This window comes from Myotis daubentonii, chromosome 1, assembly GCF_963259705.1.
Source record: "Myotis daubentonii chromosome 1, mMyoDau2.1, whole genome shotgun sequence".
NCBI lineage: Eukaryota > Metazoa > Chordata > Mammalia > Chiroptera > Vespertilionidae > Myotis > Myotis daubentonii.
In genome coordinates, this window is record NC_081840.1 from 57,857,488 (window position 1) to 57,878,200 (window position 20,713).

At 44.3% G+C, this 20,713-nt stretch overlaps 1 protein-coding gene across 1 annotated transcript in view; it reads left to right on the top strand.

Annotated features, from left to right (window-relative positions):
• Positions 1-1,251, top strand: part of LOC132219049 (aromatase) — a 33,227-nt gene extending 31,976 nt beyond the window's left edge. The window contains exon 9 of the mRNA XM_059671119.1: positions 1,000-1,251. Within this exon, the coding sequence (XP_059527102.1) occupies positions 1,000-1,251 (252 nt within the window). The remainder of the gene's footprint in view (positions 1-999) is intronic.
• The last annotated feature ends 19,462 nt before the right edge of the window (positions 1,252-20,713 follow it).

Genomic DNA, 20,713 nt, shown 5'->3' on the forward strand with positions numbered 1-20,713 from the left:
GAATTTATATTAGTTCACACAAACACTCCATCCATGATTTTGTTCCGGCCCTCCGGTCCAGTTTAAGAACCCATTGTGGCCCTCGAGTCAAAAAGTTTGCCCACCCCTGCTTAGTGCCTTCTTTTCCATTTGCATATGGTACAGAAAAATGATAATCCAGTTCTCTAATTTCTTCCTGTTTCTGTATGAGAGACCCATGCCATGTTGACAATTGATCAACAAAACTTATTGGGCACTGGCTGGTGTGGCTCAGTTGGTTAGCATGTCATCCTATGCACCAAAGGGTCACAGGTTCAATTCCCAGGCAGGGCACATACCCAGAATATGGGTTCCATCCCCAGTTGGGACATGTGCAGGAGGTAGCTGATCGATGTTTCTCACATCACTGCTTCTCTCTCTCCTTTTTCCTTCCTCTCTCTATAATATCAATAAAAAAAAATTATCCTTGGGTGAGGATTAAGAAAAAAAAAGACTTAGTGGGAATCTACTGTATGTCAGGCACTATGTAAGTCCAAATGTGGACAAGACATAAGATGTGATACCCATTAATTTTTTGCGTAACTAAAATTATTTAGATGCTTGGCACTACTGGGTCAGAAATCTGCATCTTTCCCTAAATGTCATTAAGTTATATGACATTTCACAAAAGTAGTCTTTGCCTTGGTGATTTGCAGAGTAGTAAAGTTGTGGCCATCTCAGAGAGCTACTTGAGTAACGGTGGCTGTAATAAAATGATCTGCATTGCTTTACCCAGCACGTTTATATGAAATTCAAAACTGGGTACTGACCAAGGTTGGGTGTGTAGCACAGGGGGTGAATCAAACTGAATGGACAAAGGAACTTAAATGGGTTATAGTCATTCATCTCAGTGAAGGAGCAGTATGGCTCAGACCCCAAACCAGAGCATTCTGATTGGCCAGTATTTTCAGGGTAAATCAAACAGCAACTACATGATTCTAGCCTTTAAAACCCTGGCTAATTGTCTGATCATTTTCATAGGTTCCTTACAGGTATTTTCAGCCATTTGGTTTTGGGCCCCGTAGCTGTGCAGGGAAATACATCGCCATGGTGATGATGAAAGTCATCCTGGTTACACTTCTGAGACGATTCCACGTGCAGACACCGCAAGGTCGAGTATGTGTTGATGAGATGCAGGTAAAAAATGACTTGGCCGTGCACCCAGATGAGACTAGCAACTTCCTGGATATGATTTTTATCCCAAGAAATTCAGACAAGTGCCTCAAATGCTGAAGAAGATTGGTCAGTACCTACTCTGGAGCACTTCTCATCAGTAGTTCACAAGAAAACCATTCATCTTTGCCAGATAGCATCATCCTCATAGTGAACATTCGGTGATCTATGGCATTTTACAGACATACCTCCTATGGGTTGTCAGCAAACTAAGAGACATCAGTCACCTGATCTTGTCCAAACCAGAGAAACAGAGCAAGAGAAAACACAGAGGCCAAGAGTTTGCAGGGGAAATGGTCAGTGAAGAAACTGCAGTCTTAAAGGCCCAATTCCATAACACGTGTTGGAAAAGATAGATCATCAGCAAAACTTATAACTGGCTTCCCATGGGATCACCACTGCCCTGCCCCAAGAGCAGGTGAATGCCTGTGGCAGATCACTCAAGTCGATTAGAAACACCAGGCCAATGTCTGGGTGCCTAGAGCCAAACACACCTACTAGTGTGAATAAGTGTTTGATTTGGTTTCAGTGGGACTGTAGCACTCATAGTCTTTGGAAAAATACAAATTCAGCATTTGACTTTTCTTATGAATTGTATTTAATTAACTCTTATTTATCCACATGTGACTTGTCTATAGCAAAAGTTAAATAGGAGACTATCCTTTCTCAGTCTCTCAATTCATTCTTCAGCCACTTACCTCTTCTATAATAGATGTAGATTCGGGTAATACAAGGTAACTTAGAAATTATTCAAGTGAAATATAATTAGGACCATATATCTGCTGTAGGAACAGAAAGTCACACAATGCATTTCAAATTCAAATGTTTTTTCATGTGTGCATTATTTCTTAGCTCCATTAGTATGGCTAACCGAGAAATAACTTTAAATAATGACATTCAGTAACTCTTACAGCAATTCCAATGATGTGGGGGAGGAGAAGTCCTCTAAATCTATTTCTAATTCTATAGCCCAGTGGGTTCAAACTTCTATGGAGTGATACTCCCATTGCATTATCTTTCTCCCTCAACATTTCCCCCCTCTCTTTCTATGACCCCAAAGCCAAGGGCAAGTAGAGAATGTGATCAGTGTAGAACCCCTGCAACCATTATTTATCCTACCTCAGATTTAATAGTTGCTGTAGAGATTGAACAATTGTCTAGTTTATTGAATAGTTATATGTAGCCATGGATAAAATGTACACCGTGGAAGTAGCTCACTAGAGGGAATCAAATAGATCAGTTAATTTTTTAAATACCACCTGTGTTATAGTATGACTGTTTCAACTGAATGTCATTTAAAAGCTGAAAAATTAAACTCATTTACAAAATGTAAATGTTTGCCATTGAGTCAACTGTCACCGAAACATTTGAATATTCTTTTCCTCCTACTGTTTGGCAATAGGGCAACAGTTGAGTATAAAATGAGAATGTAAGCTCCTTGAAAGAAGGGGCTTTTTTCTTTCTTTTGTAATCCATCCCATATTTACTGTGATGATCAGTACTGAATAGATGCTTGCTCACACTCTCAACTGACCCTAGAAACCAAGTAAAGAAGAGGCAGGTATTCTAAGAATTCAAGGATGGGCATTAGTAGAAAAGGAAATATTTGAACTTAAAATATTTGAATCATTTATATGGCCCCAACATATATATAAATATACCTGTGTGACTTGGTATTTCTGTAGTCAGGTCTAGACAATCAGCTAAATAATTCAGACCTCTGAAAGCAAGGCCAGGATTTTAGAATTAAAGTATCCAAGTTAATCCACTCAGTGATTATTAACACACTGTTTACTTTGCTCTGACTGGAGCAGCATAGTAGAGAAAAACAGACTGGATCAGTGTACCTCACCCATCCAATTCCCTTGGAACATCTATTATATTTTTTTAATATGTTTTTATTGATTTTTAGAGAGAGAGGAAGGGAGAGGGATAGAGAGATAGAAACATGATCAATGATAATAGAGAATAACTGAATGGTTGCCTCCTGCATGCCCCACCCTGAGGATCGAGCCTACAACCCAGGCATGGGCCCTAACTGGGAATCGAACTGTGACCTCCAGGTTCATAGGTTGACATTCAACCAACTGAGCCATACCAGCTGGGCCATCTATTGTATTTTATATATATCTATGTAGCCAAGGCCTATGTCTATACTGTCAAAGTAAAATGAGAGGTTGATATAGTTGTGTATAGATAACACTAATACAAAAAATATGTTGTCCTCTTACCAATCTGGACCTTAGTAGACTCATCCATTAATATGGATGACAACAGCAGTGCTCTACAGTCATTTCCAATGCTTTGGTTCTGTTATTATCCTATCTAATAATAGACAAACATGGTAACTGACCATACCTTTGCTACGCCTCCCATTGGCTAATCAGCGAGATATGCAAATTAACTGCCAACAAAGATGGCGGCGGCAGCCACAGAGCTGGAACGAGCAGGAGGCTTGCTTGCTCCAGTGATGGAGGAAGCCAAGGTTCCCTGCCTGCCGTGGCCGGCTCTAAGCTACACTCAAAGCAACAAAGTTTCAATTATAGAAGGTAAATAAACCCCAGATACCTGCTTTCAGCCGGCCGTGGCCACTGAGCTGGAGCCTTGGGTTGCCCCTGGCAATGGAGGAAGCCAAGCCCTGGCCGGCTCTGAGCTCCACTCCAGGCTACAAAGTTTCAATTATAGAAGGTAAATAAATCCCAGAATAAAAAAAAAAGAAAAAAAGGATAGGCTGGGGACTTCTGTCACTGGGGAGGCTTGGCCAGCCTGAAAAAGGCCCTCAGCCCTTCACCCAGACTGGCCAGGCACCCCAGTGGGGACCCCCCACCCTAAAGGTGGTGTGGCCAGCCTGAAAACAGCCATCAGCCCCTCACCCAGGCTGGCCAGGCACCCCAGTGGGGATCCCCCACCCTGAAGGGCAAACCAGCCAGCCCCCACCCATGCACCAGGCCTCTATCCTATATAGTAAAAGGGTAATATGCAAACAGACCCTAACAACAGAAAGACTGGGAATGACTGGTCACTATGACACACACTGACCACCAGGGGGCAGACACTCAATGCAGGAGCTGCCCTCTGGTGGTCAGTGAGCTCCCATAGGGGGAGCTCTGCTCAGCCACAAGCCAGGCCAACAGCTGCCAGTACAGCAGTGGCGGTGGGAGCCTCTCCTGCCTCCTCAGCAGCGCTAAGGATGTCCGATTGCAGCTTAGGTCTGCTCCCCGCTGGCAAGTGGACATCCCTTGAGGGCTGCCGGGCTGCCAGAGGGATGTCTGATTGCCAGCTTAGGCCCAATCCCCTGGGGAGTGGGCCTAAGCCAGGAGGTGGTCATCCCCCGAGGGGTCCCAGACTGCGAGAGGGCATAGGCCGGGCTGAGGGACACCCCCCCCCCGTGCACAAATTTTTGTGCACCGAGCCTCTAGTTTTATTCATAAACATAACACTATTTTCCCCTTTGTATCTAAACCTGAATAACTAAATTTGATCTCACTTGCAGGTCAAACATACAATTTGGCCACTGAATGGATGATTTGGGGGCATCCAGTGTGGGTCAACTGGTAGACTGTAAACCCTCAAACACTAATGTGTCTGCATATAGCCCTAACTTAGTGCTGTAGGGGTGTGATGAGTAAATTTATGGAACACATTTCACTCAGATAGTCACTTTATGCCCTGTTTGAACTTGTGAGCAACTCAATGGATTTGAAGCAAATAATCCTTTTTTCTGAGTGGTCTTGGTTTCATACTTAAAACAACTAGATCCCTAAAAGCTCCATTCCCTGCTGAAATTAACTCTTTCCCTGACCACCAACACTTTCTCTCTGGTATGCTCATCACCTTCCCAAAATGCAGCTTGCTGCTTTTACTACTCAAGAAACAACCAAAAAAGGGAAATGGACTCTCACTTATCAGAAATCCCTGCCCATGGAAATGCAGGAGTGGCTGACACATCTTTGTCAAGTATGAAGAAGAATTGTTATAAATCACTAAAGTGCCATGACTGATAGCTGTTCATTCACCAAGTACTCACCCTGGACAAGGTTATCTCATTTAATCCTTGCAACAATCATGCAAGATAGAGATTATTCCCCATTTTGCAGGTGATAAAACTGATTCTTAAAGAATAACTTGCCCCACTCAGCTAGAAATTTGAACCCTCTGACTTTTCCCAATGTCTGGTGTGCTATACTAACTAAAAGTGGGATTTGATCCTTTGTAAAACCAAATATGGTATAACTAGAGGCCCGGGCGGCTCAGCCCGGCCTGTACCTTCTCGCAGTCTGGGACCCCTCGGGGGATGACCACCTCCTGGCTTAGGCCCACTCCCCAGGGGATTGGGCCTAAGCTGGCAATCAGACATCCCTCTGGCAGCCCGGCAGCCCTCAGGGGATGTCCACTTGCCAGCGGGGAGCAGACCTAAGCTGCAGTCAGACATCCTTAGCACTGCTGAGGAGGCAGGAGAGGCTCCCACCGCCACCACTGTACTGGCAGCCATCAGCCTTGCTAGTGGCTGAGCAGAGCTCCCCCATGTGGGAGCGCACTGACCACCAGAAGGCAGCTCCTGCATTGAGCGTCTGCCCCCTGGTGGTCAGTGTGTGTCATAGTGACCAGTCATTCCCAGTCTTTCTGTTGTTAGGGTCAGTTTGCATATTACCCTTTTACTATATAGGATAGAGGCCTGGTGCATGGGAGGGGGCCAGCTGGTTTGCCCTGAAGGGTGTCCCAGATCAGGGTGGGGGGTCCCACTTGGGTGCCTGGCCAGCCTGGGTGAGGGGCTGATGGCTGTTTTCAGGCTGGCCACACCACCTTTAGGGTGGGGGGTCCCCACTGGGGTGCCTGGCCAGTCTGGGTGAGGGGCTGAGGGCCGTTTTCAGGCTGGCCAGCAACTGAAGCTCCCAGCCTCTCCTTTTTTTCTTTTTTTTTTTATTCTGGGATTTATTTACCTTCTATAATTGAAACTTTGTTGCTGTCACTGGAGCTAAGAGCTGGCTCCGTGGCCATGGCCAGCTGAAAGCAGGTATCTGGGGTTTGTTTAGCTTCTATAATTGAAACGTTGTTGCTTTCGGAGCTTAGAGCAGGCCGTGGCAGGCGGGGAACCTTGGCTTCCTCAATCACTGGAGCAATCAAGCCTCCTGCTCCCTTCAGCTGCATGGCTGCTGGCCGCCATCTTTGTTGGCGGTTAATTTGCATATCTCACTGGTTAGCCAATGGGAAGTGTAGCGAAGGTACGGTCAATTACCCTTTTGTCTTTTATTAGATAGGATGATAAATTACTATATTTTAATTGGTATAGGTATTAAAATTGGGGGGGGGGTAGAAAATGAGGTATTGTGAAAACTGGAGAATGTTTGCTCCTATTTTAGCCCTGACTGGCCATTCCACCATGGGATAAGTCCAAAAACAATGACTTGGGACTTTTGCCTTGTCTCTTTAATCACCAGTCCAGAGTAGTCAAACCAGTTACACTGATTTGGCTATATTAAGGAGTCAAGGTCAATTGATCAATGTTTTCTCTAGCCATCCATATTTTTTTCATCTCAGTATCTGACACACAAATGAACTCAATACATTTTGGTGTATGAGTAATGGAAGAATCTTTGAACCAATAAGAGAAGCAAATTCTATTAAAGTCACAATAATAATTGGTGTCACATGTATACAATTCTCAAATGTGGTCTTTGCAATCTACTAAATACCACCAAACCAGCCTAAAACAATGAATAAACTGGCTATGCATTTAAAACAAGAAAAGCAGAGCCAGCAGTGGGTTCCTACTCATTAGGGGGTTAGACTAGATGTACCTTAGAACTCCGTCTGCAACTTGAGATTCCTCTACAACCAAGTGGTGAGGATTCTAACATTTTCTAATAGAAGCCAAAAAGTTGGTCCTGTGGAACACACAACATCAAAGAGGTCATCTCTCAACCTCTCTTAATTTAGTAATCAGTCATAATCATAAACTCACAAATATATGGTATTTTTGTGCTTAATGATCATATTTGATATCCACCAGTTCCAGGAGACATCAGCTATTTGCAAGTCTAATTCATCTATAATAATAAAAGTGTAATATGCTAATTAGACCAGACGATCTTCTGGACAAAGCCAGGGCTGTGAGGGAAGCCCAGATCCCAGATGCCTGCCAGAGGCCTGAGGGAATACTGGTCCCAGGTGCCGGAGGGAAGCTGGTGCCGGCAGCTAGGGGAAGGAAGGCCTACTCTTGCACGAATTTTGTGCATCAGGCTTCTAGTTTCCAAATAAATGAAAAAAGCACATTTCACCTTATTTCAATGCAATTATTCCTGGTTCTCCTTCTTAGGTTTCATTCTAGTCTCTTTCTGTAGCCTGTATTCCTACTTCTTTTATATCTTTTGTGGAGTCTTCTTGGTAGCCCCTTCCTTACACACTGCCCCTCGGTTTGGCTCAGATGCAGTGCTCAGGGAACCCCTGCACAGTCTCTTGGCCCCAGGCTTGCTCCTCTCCCAGAAAATCTGATCTGGGTTTGCTGTTTGTCCTTCCCTTTCTTCTTCCTCTGCAGATCTACCTTCCATATTTTCCATATTTCCCATTTTCTTGCTAGACCTCTTTTGTCTCCTTCCTTATTCTCTTACAATTCCCAGTCACCTTCCCGAATTGCTGAGCAAAGGTCACTGGTTCAGAGGTTTCATGGGCCATTTTATTCAGAGCCGGTGAAGCTGAAGTGCTCACCCCCTTTTTTTTACCACCACAGGCTCTTACCTAGATGAGGTGTTGCACTTCCTCCCTGAATCAGTTTCCTCAAACTGCCATAATAAACTGAGAGACTTCAAGTATGAGAAATATATTATCTCATGGTTCTAAAAACCAGAGTCTGATATCAAGGCAATGGCTGTGCTGCTCTCTCTTGGTGCCTCTAGAGGAGAATCTTTCCTCTTCAGCTTCTTCTAGGTCTCCTTGGCTTGTGGCCACATCACTCTGACCTCTGCCTCTGTGATCATGATGCCTCCTCCTGTCTGTCTCAAATATGTCTCTGCCTTTCTTTCATAAGAACATTTATCATTTGATGGGGGCCCATCCAGGTAATCTGATTCCATTAATTACACCTACAAAAATCCTTTTTCCAAATAAAGTCATATTCATGTGTTCCAGGGACTTAGATGTGGGCATATCTTTGGGGGACCATCCTTCAGCTCACTACACTCTCCCCACCCCAGGACATGACTGGCAGTTCTAATTTTCCAGAGCAGTGTTTATAAAACTTGGATGTACATCTGAGTCACCTGGGCTTTCTGACACTTGAGAACCTGATTCAAAGGTCTGTGTGATATTCTCCATTTCCAACCAGCTCCCAAGTCACACTGATAATGAAGTAGGTGGTCCAAGGTGAGCAGAGTTTGCAGCAGTGTGGTTCACAGAGCAGCAGCAGCAGCAGCTGGAACCCCATTAGGATGGAGACTCTTGGGCCCCACTCACACCCGCTGAGTCCGAACCTGTACTGCAATAAAATTCCCAAGTGCTTTGTCTGCATGTTAAAGTTCAAGTAGCTCTGATGAAACAATGAAATTAGGTGTGTGTGTTTTTTCCTACTATATACCCAAAACCCTTTCCACCGAATTCTGCACCTGCCCTGTGGAGTCTTTAGCCCTGTTAGGGCAGGTCTTCAGTGCATGGTGGGAATTCGCTGCATGGTGGGAATTTCCCTGGGCCCCTGAGGGGAAGCCCCTAGAAATTAACCCCATTCTTTCTTGCACTCGGTTCTATTGTACAGCCACATCCTAAGTGTCAAGCCAGGCAGCCACTTCTCCCAAGAATGGGAATACCAACAGAGCAGTTGTGATACACACAAAAGCTACCACTACAAAACAACCACTAAAAAACTTTCCAGGAATCCTGGTCATTCTTCCTGCTATAGGGATCAATTAAATGTGCTTTTCCCACTCTTCTGATGCTCACATCAAACCCTTTACTTTCAAGGAGTCAAACTATTAAATGTGTCCCTTCATGCATCCCAAAGAATGTATAAAAGGAGGTTCCTACAACAAATATCAATTAGGCATCTGTCATCACTACTTATGTGGCTTCTTCACTCAGGAAGAGACCCTCCCATGAGCCTGCTGCCTCCACAGGAGGTACACAATCAGTGAAGTTGAACTTAGTCAACCTGGAATAAAATCCTGCCTTCGTTAGTTACCAACTGCGCATCCCAGGGCAAGTTGTTTAATATCCCAGGGCCTAGTTTTACCCATTTGTAAAAGTGGGTAGAACATATGATTAGATGGACCTTGAGTATTAGACAGAATTGTGCATGTAAGGGTCAGCACAGTGGCTGCAATGATGTGGTCAAAGGAGAATATGAAACAAGATTGATGAGGTAGGCAGATGCTATGAACTAGATTGTATGCCTCCTCAAGTCCATACATTGAAGTCCTAACTCCCAATGTTACCATCAATAGAGATAGGATATTTGCAGAAGTAATTAAAGTTAAATGAGATTCTAAGATGTGACTGTAACACAACTGCATTACTGTTCTTATAAGAAGAGACACTAGAGATGTGTTTCCACTACATGAGGACACAGTGAGAAGGCAGCCTTCTACAAGCCAAGAAGATAGTCTTCACCAAGAACCAAACTGGCCAGGCCTTGATCTGGGGCTTCCAGCCTCCAGAACTGTAACAAAATTAACTTTGATTGTTTAAGCCACTCAGTCTATAGTATTTTGTTATGGCGGACTGAGCTGACTAAGCAGACCATGCTGGACCATGAGGGCCACAATAAGAAGCTAGATTTGAAGCAGAGGTATGATGGTCCTGGCTCATTTCAGCTCACGAAAGTCAACTGTTGAGTTTTCAGGAATTTTGTGAGCTGTAAACATCAGGTTGGTGCTTTGCAATTGCCTTAGTGGGAATACTTACTCCATGGAAATTTGACAGATGCTATATATCAAGGCTCTTCTCCCTCCTCCCAGATGCTCCCTCCCTTCCAAGAAAGCCTGTTGTTAAACATTTACCAGCCCACTAATGAGGTATGTGCAGTGTAAGTGGAACATGAAGTCACCAGAGGGTTCAAGCAAGAGGGTGACATGACCTAATTTATATTTTGAAGTAATCATTCTGGCTGCTGTATGGAGAACGGCTCCCAGAGGAATGAGAATAGAAGCTGGGGGATCTAATAAGAAACTTGAACCCAGATCTCTTAACATCAAGTGCTCATTTTACGGTCACAACTGAGGCCTGTATTTTGTATTCTCTTCCCGAGGTAGAAACTCTGCCCTTTTAATCTGCTCCCAGGGCTGGATTTCCTAAACCTTCCATCAGCAACCAGCTCTCCTCCTCACTCAAAATTACCATCAGTATCAGGCTTCACTGTCTAGACCCCCAAATGAATCAAAGCCAGCCTCAAAGACCCTCAGAGTTGAAGGACCTATATAGACCTATGGCTCAGCCCCTGCCTTAGCCTCCTCTGCTCACTGTGGAAACTGAGGCCTGGAGAGGTTTAATGCTTGCCCATGGCTAAGCAAGTAAAAGGGTAGGGGAAGCTCATAGATGGAGCCAGTGTCCATTGTTTCTACCACATGGAAAGGCTGGGCAATAGTGAACACAGAAAGACCCATCTTGCTGTTTTTACTTAGGTTAAGATACTTTGTTCTAAGTATAATTAAATTATGATTATAATTAAATTATAAATTATAATTAAAATGCTCAGCCTTTATGAGCATAATTCCCAATATAACCACTTGGGTTAGAAGCATCTAACAATAGCAGATCAAGAAACAGTTCTTATGGAACAACCTGATCTTGTGTGTGTGTGTGTGTGTGTGTGTGTGTGTGTGTGTGTGTTCATTAGGTTTATGACACACATGCTTCAGGCCAACCTGATGTTACAGACTTGCTTTCTCCACACTTTGGCCCAAAGAATTTTTATAAGATTTATTTGACACAAATTAATTTGTTTTAAATTCACAGGTTTCACAGTTTTTGTTTTTAAAAATATTAACCAACTGGCTTGACTGACTTTTCACATAATTTTTTTTTTATTGCTTAAAGTATTACAAAGAGTATTACATATGTCTCCTTTTTATTCCCGCCCTTGACAATCTGCTGGCCTCCCCTACCCCCCAGTGTCTTATGTCCATTGGTTATGCTTATATGCATGCATACAAGTCCTTCGGTTGATCTGTTACACCCCCCTCCCACCCCACAACCCTCCCCGGTCTTCCCGCTGTAGTTTGACAGTCTGTTCGAGGCTGTTCTGCCTCTGTATCTATTTTTGTTCATAAGTTTATAATGGTCTTTATTATCCATAAATGAGTGAGATCATGTGATCTTTACTCAGACTCAGAAAGATGTACTCTTAACACTGATACATTCTCAGAGCTTCTAGTTACTTATGATCCAAATGTAGATAACTTAAAAGTACCTATAAAGGCAATCAAAGAAGCTTCCTTCTCTTAATCACAAAAAAAGAAGTTAATCAACTGCCATTTTCAAAAGATCCTGCAATTATAGATTATGGAAATAAAAGTGGCATAAGTTCATAAGGATGAAAATTGCATATTATTTCAGGTTTTCAGAAGAAATTCTTTATAGGATTTTTACTGTTTTCATAGATATATGGAGTATTATTGTTGGAGAGGATACAATCCACCATCAACAATCTGTGAAGTCTTAGAGGTTAGGAACTCTGACTAAAGCCACACAGCTCATGGGCAGCAAGACAAGCGAGAGGCTCAGTTTCCTGCTTCTTCCGCATGCTTACTGAGCTCTCATGAAGTCTTGGGCCACTCTGCCCAGCACGGAGGGCTGCTCACTGCCTCTGCAGTGGTGCTATACCCAGGGATGGGGTCTAAATTTCAGTTCAGCTCTTGAGGCTGCCTCCCAGGGCAAGGGCCTCCCTGCCCTCTGCTCCTGGCCTGACATTGGCCCTCCCTTCCTGAAGTATAAATAAAGCAAGACTGAAATGGCAAAGGATGTTTTTCCTGTTGATGAATGCAGCCGACTACTTCAACACATCATTCCACCAAGGTCTGGATGTGCGCCAGCCTCATCTACTTGGCCCATATTCAAGTTGCTTTTCTTTTTCCCATGAACTGTGGTTCTATTACAGGGGGAATTGGAGGAAATAAATTGGCACATGAAGTTTTCAAGTCATCCTTGCATTTCTAAGGGACTGGCATTAAGCTTATGGTAATGGCAGTCATGAGATGCACAGATCAGGAGGCATAAGTGGAAAACCACATTTTTTTCCTCTTTTTCCCTTTTAAAAAAATGTGTATTGCTGGAAAATACACATGAAACAAAATTTACCATCTTAATCATCTTTAAGTGTACAGTTCAGTAGATTAAGTATATTCACATTGTTGTGCAACCATCACCAACATCCATCTCTAGAATTCATCTTGCAAAACTGAAATTCTATATCTATTTAACAATAACTTTCCATTTTATCCACCCCATAGTCCCTGACAACCATCATTCTACCTTCTGTCTCTATGATGTTGACTACTCTAGGTACCTCATATAAGTGAAATAAAATCAAACAGTATTTATCCTTTTGTGACCAGCTTATTTCACTTAGTATAATGTCCTCAATGTTCATCTACATTGTAGCATGTTCTTTCCTTTTTTAAAGCTGAATAATATTCCATTGTATGTATATATCACATTTTGTTTATCTATTAGTCTGTTCGTGGGCATTCGGGTTGCTTCCATCTTTTGGCTATTGTGATTAATACTGCTATGGACATGGGTGCATACATATATTTTCAAGTTCCTATTTTCAATTTTTTTTATATATACCCAAAAGAGGAATAGCTAGATCATATGGAAGTTCTATTTTTAATTTTTTGAGGACCAATCATACTATTTTCTTTTTTAAAATATATTTTTATTCACTTCAGTGCGAAGGAAAGAGAGAGAGATAAAAACATCAATGATGAGAGAAAATCATTGATTGGCTGCCTCCTGCACACCCCCTACTGGGGATGTGCCCTTGAGGGAATCGAACCTGGGACCCTTCAGTCTGCAGGCCAACAATCTATCCACCAAGCCAAACCAGCTAGGGCAACCATACTATTTTCCATAATAGCTTCACCATTCTACATTTCCACCAACAGTGTACAAGGGTTCCAATTTCTCCACATCCTCTATAACACTTATTTTCTAGTTTCATTTCACAGTATTCATCCTAATGGGTGTGAAGTGGTTGAAAACACACTTTTAATCCATAGTCTTCTATTGGATTCTGACTCTGCTTTGAAACTGGCCTTCTATGGAAAGGAGTCAAGAAGGGAATTCACTCAATGCTGGGATCTGGTCTGTGTAGTTCAAGTAAAACAAACACAAAGGTCACATTTTTCTTCAATAGCGAGGCATTTGCCTGTAAGTTTGAACATCTGCCTCAGGGCAGTAGGTGAGGAATGACCACAGTCATGTCATAGATGCACAGAGTCATCACTTGGAAATTTTAAGGCAACGTAACATGACCACATGTTTTGACCACATGATCAGAGGACTTGTCTCACTAGAGGGTAGAGACTGATTTGGGCATTTTTATTTCATTTTCTAGTATTTTAATTTTTAAAGCCACTGACTTTTTATTATTATTATTATTATTATTGATTTTATACAGAGAGGAAGGGAGTAGGATAGAGTGTTAGAAACATCGATGAGAGAGAAATATCGATCAGCTGCCTCCTGCATACTCCCTACTGGGGATGTGTCCACAACCAAGGTACATGCCCTTGACCGGAATCGAACCTGGGACCCTTCAGTTCTCAGCCGATGATGCTCTAGCCACTGAGCCAAACCGGTCAGGGCTCTAGTATTTTAATTTTATTAAATTTTCTTAACTATTGGTTCATGATGGGTTGAAAATTAAGAAAAATAATTTGTCCTTCACCACAGAAGCCTCTATCTGGGGCTGAATAAATGTGTATAATGTGTGTGCTCCAAAGTAAATAACAAAAATTCTTTGGTAACTCTTAGTTCCCCAGATAACACCAAGGTTGACTATGAGGTCATGTTAACAGCAATAGCTATGTCTGCCTGGGTCTAGTTCCCACCCCTGCTGGCACAGGAAGCCCAGCCCCCACAACATTTCTCTTGGGGATTTCTGGGCTCCTCAGGTCTCCACCACTGGACCTCAACAACTTTATGTGCCTCTAAGATCTCCTTGGCACCAGTTTCCCCAGGACCTCGGCATTTGCTCAATGGAAAGCACCAACAGTTGCCATGCCCTTATTTCTTGACACCTCTGGCCATCTCTGCTTCTCCTGATTAAGGCCTGGAGTTAGCTCATTCTGCCACAGCTGGAGCCTCAGCAGCTCTGCACCCAGGTCCCACCCATGGGCCTCTGGCTTAGCTCATTGCTCCTGATCCCTTGTATTTAGGGTACAGGGTCTGGTTTCCCTAGCAGCTGCTAGAGGGGATGAGCAACCCAATCCAGAAGTGCAGGGGTGGGACAGCAGACTGGAGGAGCTGGCAGGTAAGTTCATCTACCCCTGCCCCCTAACCCCCTGCCAAGTTCTAACACATGATGGTTCTGCACGTTGTAAAAAGCTTTCCCCTCAGATCTTGTTTTAATTCTTCACTCTACCTTTGTGATGGGTATTACCACCCCCATCTAGTAGATGAGGAAACAGAGGGTCGGGGAAGATGAGAGTCATCCAAAGCCTGACACTAACTATGCCACACACAGGTCCAGGCAGTCAGTGCAGGACGACACAGGCCCAGCTTAGACCAGCATCTGCACCAGGAGGCCTGAGCAAGAGACATCTAGGCATATGTAATAAATCCAAGTGCAGAATTGTTCCAGAAGGAGAGGAGATACTCTTATCGGGTGCTCTCATGGAAGAGTGGGTGGGCCTGTCTTCACTGGGACCGCTTCCTTCTCGGACTAATTACTAGTGTCTGGGACTCTCAGGCCTGGCGCATTTCTGATGGGGCAAGCTGTGGATCTGGTATAGATGACCTGGTCCTGCCTGGGTCCCAGCTCAGCCATGTGTTGGCTATGTGACTGTGGACTTTGTAGCTCTTTTGGCCTCAATTCCCATGACCAAATGTGGATGGTAGAAATGCCTTCCTTATAGAATGCCTGATAAATGATCACATTGGGCAAAGGTTTGATATTACATTAAACTCACTCTTTAGTTCCCATCCCACCCCCCCAAATCCCATATAACTATTGTTTTTCTGCTCCTTCTCTCTATATCCTGAGTTTGGTCTTGCTAATGGGTGGGAGGCAAGCTGGCCCAAATACCAAGAAGTGCAGCCTAGCTTGACTTCCAAACTACAAGATTCCTGTCCTTGGTTAGTTTGAGCCTAAAGATGCCTTACAAAGGCCAGGCTTGGGGTCAGGAGAAATGGGCAATACCTGGGACACAGCAAGTTATCTGGCCACAGTGGAACACAGGTCAGCAAGCCAGAAATGGGTGTTGGGGAGGAGATTTAGAGTGAGAAGGTAACCTGAAGGAGACCTGACTTGGGAGAATCTTCAAAGGACTTAGAGGTGGAGGTTTAGTACTGAAGGGCCATTAGAGAGTCCTACAGTCCAATGCTTTGTTTTGAAAATGAGGATAACTGCCACTCTGGTAGGTGGCCCTGTTGAGACCAGACCCCAGGTCTCCTGATTCTTGTTCCAGTGCTTTTAAAACTGCACCTCAGCTCCTCCATGCTGCCTCCACCCTATGTCGAGTAACCACACAAACTAGATCTGCCAAAACAGCAACCAATTTTAAACAGTCTATCCTAAGGCATTCCTATTTATCAGGGCACATGTCCCAGTCTGGGGTTTGGGAATATTAACATCCCCCTAAACCGGCAGAAGGACCAAGCAATGGGCCTCCACCTCACCCTCATTGAAGATGCTCTTGCAACAACCCGGGAGAAAGCCCTGCTATCCTCACATCAGCCAGCAGAGGGAAGACCTGGGAAAGGGTTGTCAGGTTTGCAGTCAGGCAGCTCCTAGCAGAGGGGAAGGCAGCTTGCCTCTCAACAAATCTGGCTGTCAGCCAGAGACCAGCAGTGAAAAGCCAGTATGATCGGTTTTACTGTCTAGTAAAATGAAAAGTCTCATAAATGCTCATTTGCTCTATCATTTCAGATTCCTGAGTGTCTGGCTGGCTCCAGACAAGGCACTTGAATTTAAATCATCACCAGGTGATAGAGGAGCTGTGACATGGGAGAAGTTATTCTCTACATTTGGTTTCTACATTTGAAAATGAAGGGAAACATAGTGCCTGCCTGCTAGGGCTGTTGAGTGGCACAGATTAGAATTTGCTTGCCTGGTAGAATCAACATCATCAAAATGTCCATACTACCCAAAGCAATCTATAGATTCAATGCAATCCCCATTAAATTACCAATGGCATATTTCACAGATCTAGAACGAACGTTCCAAAAATTCATCTGGAATAAAAAAAGACCTCCAATAGCTGCAGCGATCCTGAGAAAGAAGAACAAAGTTGGTGGAATCTCAATACCAGATATCAAACTGTATTACAAAGCCACTGTTCTTAAAACAGCTTGGTACTGGCACAAGAACAGACATATAGATCAATGGAATAGAATAGAGAATCCAGAAATCGACCCAAACCACTATGCCCAATTAATATTCGACAAAGGAGGCAAGAGCATACAATGGAGTCGAGACAGTCTCTTCAATAAATGGTGTTGGGAAAATTGGACAGATACATGCAAAAAGATGAAACTAGACCATCAACTCACACCATACACAAAAATAAACTCAATGGATAAAAGACTTAAATGTAAGACGGGAAACCATAAAAATACTAGAGGAATCCACAGGCAGCTAAATCACAAACATATGCCAAAGGAATATCTTCTCTGATAATGCTCCTAGGGCAATGGAAACTAAAGAGAAAATAAACAAATGGGACTATATCAAAATTAAAAGCTTTTGCACAGCAAAGGAAACCATCAACAAAACAACAAGAAGACCCACTACATGGGAGAACATATTTGCCAATGATATCACCAATAAGGGTTTAATCTCCAACATCTACAGGGAACTCATAAAACTTAACAATAGGAAGATAAACAATCCAATCAAAAAATGGGCAAGGGACCTAGATAGACACTTTTCGAAAGAGGACATACAGAAGTCCGAAAGACATACGAAAACATACTCAAAGTCACTAATTATATGAGAGATGCAAATCAAAACGATAATGCGGTATCATCTCACACCTGTCAGAATGGCTATCATCAACAAATCAACAAACAACAAGTGTTGGAGAGGATGTGGAGAAAAAGGAACCCTTCTGCACTGCTGGTGGGAATGTAGGCTGGTGCAGCCACTGTGAAGAACAGTATGGAGTTTCCTCAAAAAATTAAAAATGGAACTCCCATTTGACCCAGTGATCCCACTTCTAGGAATATATCCCAAGAAACCAGAAACACCAATCAGAAAGGATATATGCACCCCTATGTTCATAGCAGCACAATTCACCATAGCTAAGATTTGGAAACAACCTAAGTGCCCATCAGGAGATGAATGGATTAGAAAACTGAGGTACATCTACACAATGGAATACTATGCTGCAGTAAAAAAGAAGGAACTCTTGCCTTTTGCAACAGCATGGATGGAACTGGAGAGCATTATGCTAAGTGAAATAAGCCAATCAGAGAAAGATTAAAACCACATGATCTCACTCATTTGCGGATTATAGAGAACAACATAGACTGATGAACAGGGACAGATCCAAAGACAGAGAAACAGCGATCAGACTATCACTCCCCAGAGGGAAAGTAGGGGAGGGAGGGGGTAAGGGGAAGAGATCAACCAAAGGACTTGTATGCATGCATATAAGCCAAACCAAGGGACATGGACAACAGGGGGATGAGAGCATGAGTGGGGGGGGGAGGGAGGATGGGGGTTAATGGGGGGATAAGGACACATTTGTAATACCTTAACTAATAAAGAATTGAAAAAAAAAAAGAATTTGCTTGCCACATAGTAAGTGCTCGGTGTATATTAGCCAGCAGCTAATAGTGATTTTGCTTCATTAACTTATCCCTTAAATAAATATTTATTGAGCACCTACTCTGCATAAGGCCCTAAGCCAGGTGTTTAGGAGATAAAATAATGAAAAAGACACTTCTCCAAAAATATCACAATGAACATATTTCATGGTTTATCTATTATATCTTTTAGCTATTATCTTAAGAGTAACTCTCTAAATCTCTTTGATCTCTTTTATTGTCCTTGTTATGACAATAACAAGGAAGCTCAGCACCAAATCGGAAGGCCAGTCTTGGCTACTGTTTTGTCACTCGTGGCTAGCAGATATGCATTCTTGTTTTTTGTTGGTTCTTATATTAGATTTATAGTCATAGTTTATTAAGTTACTGTATAAATCTTTGCCCCGGCCTGCTCTGTCCAGAGGTGTGAGGCTTGCTTGGTCAGAGACTGGAGCACTTTGGGGAAAGGAAGGTGCCAGCCTCCAGGATAACAGGCCTGAGAGGAAGAAGGATGAAGCAGACACAGCAATAGTCAAAACACCTCTAAGGAAGACAGCATTGGGAAGAAAGGGAAAAACAAGTAAAAATAAAGACACTGCCCAGGGGGCACCTTCAGTGTGGACGAGAAGGAAAAGGAGGGAAGGCAGTGCTGAAAAGCTGAGGTTAGGAAAGAAATTGCTTGGTATCCATTATCCATGTGTGTGTGGTTGTTTTTTTGTTTTTTTTTTGGTGGGGGGAGGGGAGACAACCAACATTAGGTTTCCTCAGAAGAGCAGGAAGCAGAAGTCACTGCCCTACCCCCACCCAGTGCCCAGAAGGGAGAAGTTCCCCTGTGATTGTCAACAGGCCTGGGTGGCTGATGTTCACAGCACCTCCCACCCTCCCATCTCTCCATCCCCACCTCCCATGAACCAGGAGGTGTAGACAGAGCTAGTCACCACATAGGTTAAAAATACAAGGCTGCCATTGGTTTTGCTCAGAACACATTGAAAAGGCCCACAGATTGGCTGCCATGCTTGACCTGAAGGAACAAAAGAAAAATTGCTGACTGTGGCGAAAGAGAAGCAGGCCGACCTATCTGTTAAAAAAAAAAAAAAATGTCTTGGCCAAATAACTCACAACATTTCTTTTAGAAACTAAGCAGACCCCACAAAATATGGACCTCTGCGGGCCAAAAGGTATGCGCTGGAATCATACATTGGAAACTGCCAAAATGTCTGTCAGTTACAGAATGGGTAAATTGTGTTTTCATACGGTGATGAGAATGAACAAACGACAACAACATACAACTATATGGGTGAATCTCACAAGCAGATGTTGAATAAAAGAAGCCCGACACCAAAGAACGCGGACTACACCGTTGCCTTTACATAACGATCAAAGACAGGGCCACGGTGGTGGCAGTCAGGGCGGCGATCACCCCTGGGGGCAGCGGCCGGGAGAGCACAGTGGTTCTGTCATGTTTTTCTCGCCCTGTTGCGTACGTGCATATACGTAATCACGATTTCAATAAAAAGTGAGACCCAACAACACAAGCACTTCAGGGCCTGGACGCGGCGGGTCCCAAGAACAGCAGAGGCCACGCGGCACCCCACACGGCGCCACAGGGCGGCAACTGGCCGGGCTGTTCCAAGATGGCGGTGCGGGCTCGGACCGGGATCGGAGCAGAACTCAGCCCCAAACTCAAATTGGGCTCGCACCCGGACTCAGACCGGGTTCGGAGCAGAACTCAGACCCGGACTCAGACCGGGTTCGGAGCAGAACTCTGACCCGGACTCAGACCGGGTTCGGAGCAGAACTCTGACCCAGACTCAGACCAGGTTCGGAGCAGAACTCTGACCCGAACTCACACCCGAACTCACACCCGGACTCAGACCGGACTCAGACCGGGTTCAGAGCAGAACTTAGACCGGGACTCGGACCCAGAGCAGTTAGTCCTGCGAGGCCACTGAGGGTCCCATGAACAGCTTCTGACAACGAACCAGAAGAAGAGCCCGAATGGGGAGCTGGGAGCCAGAAAGCGACGGGCCCACGAGCCAGAGAGCGCCACTGTTTGGTCCCCCCACTCCTGTGGTCATTTCCTACCTGCACGGGTCACCAGGAGGGCTCCCAGCTACGCTGCCCGGAGTCTTCCCTCAGAACACGGGGAGCAAATGGCGTAGGGGGAAGCGCGGGCCGCAGGCGGAAGCCGGCCAACGCCCCCGGGCTCGCAGCGCATGCGCAGACCCAAGCGGCTGGCCTCCTGTGCAACAAACTAGAGAGGCACCGTGTGGAGAAGGCTGGGAGCCACGGGAAGAGGACAGGTTCAGACCCGTGGCCTTGAGGTTTCCTAAGGGAGGTCCACTCTTGCTCTACTGAAATCGGCCCTGCCCTGACCGGTGTGGCTCAGTGGATGGAGCGTCGGCCTGTGGACTCAAGGGTCCCAGGTTCGATTCCGGTCAAGGGCATGTACCTTGGTTGCGGGCACATCCCCGTGGGGGGTGTGCAGGAGGCGGCTGATCGATGTTTCTCTCTCATCGATGTTTCTCTCTCATCGATGTTTCTAACTCTCTATCCCTCTCACTTC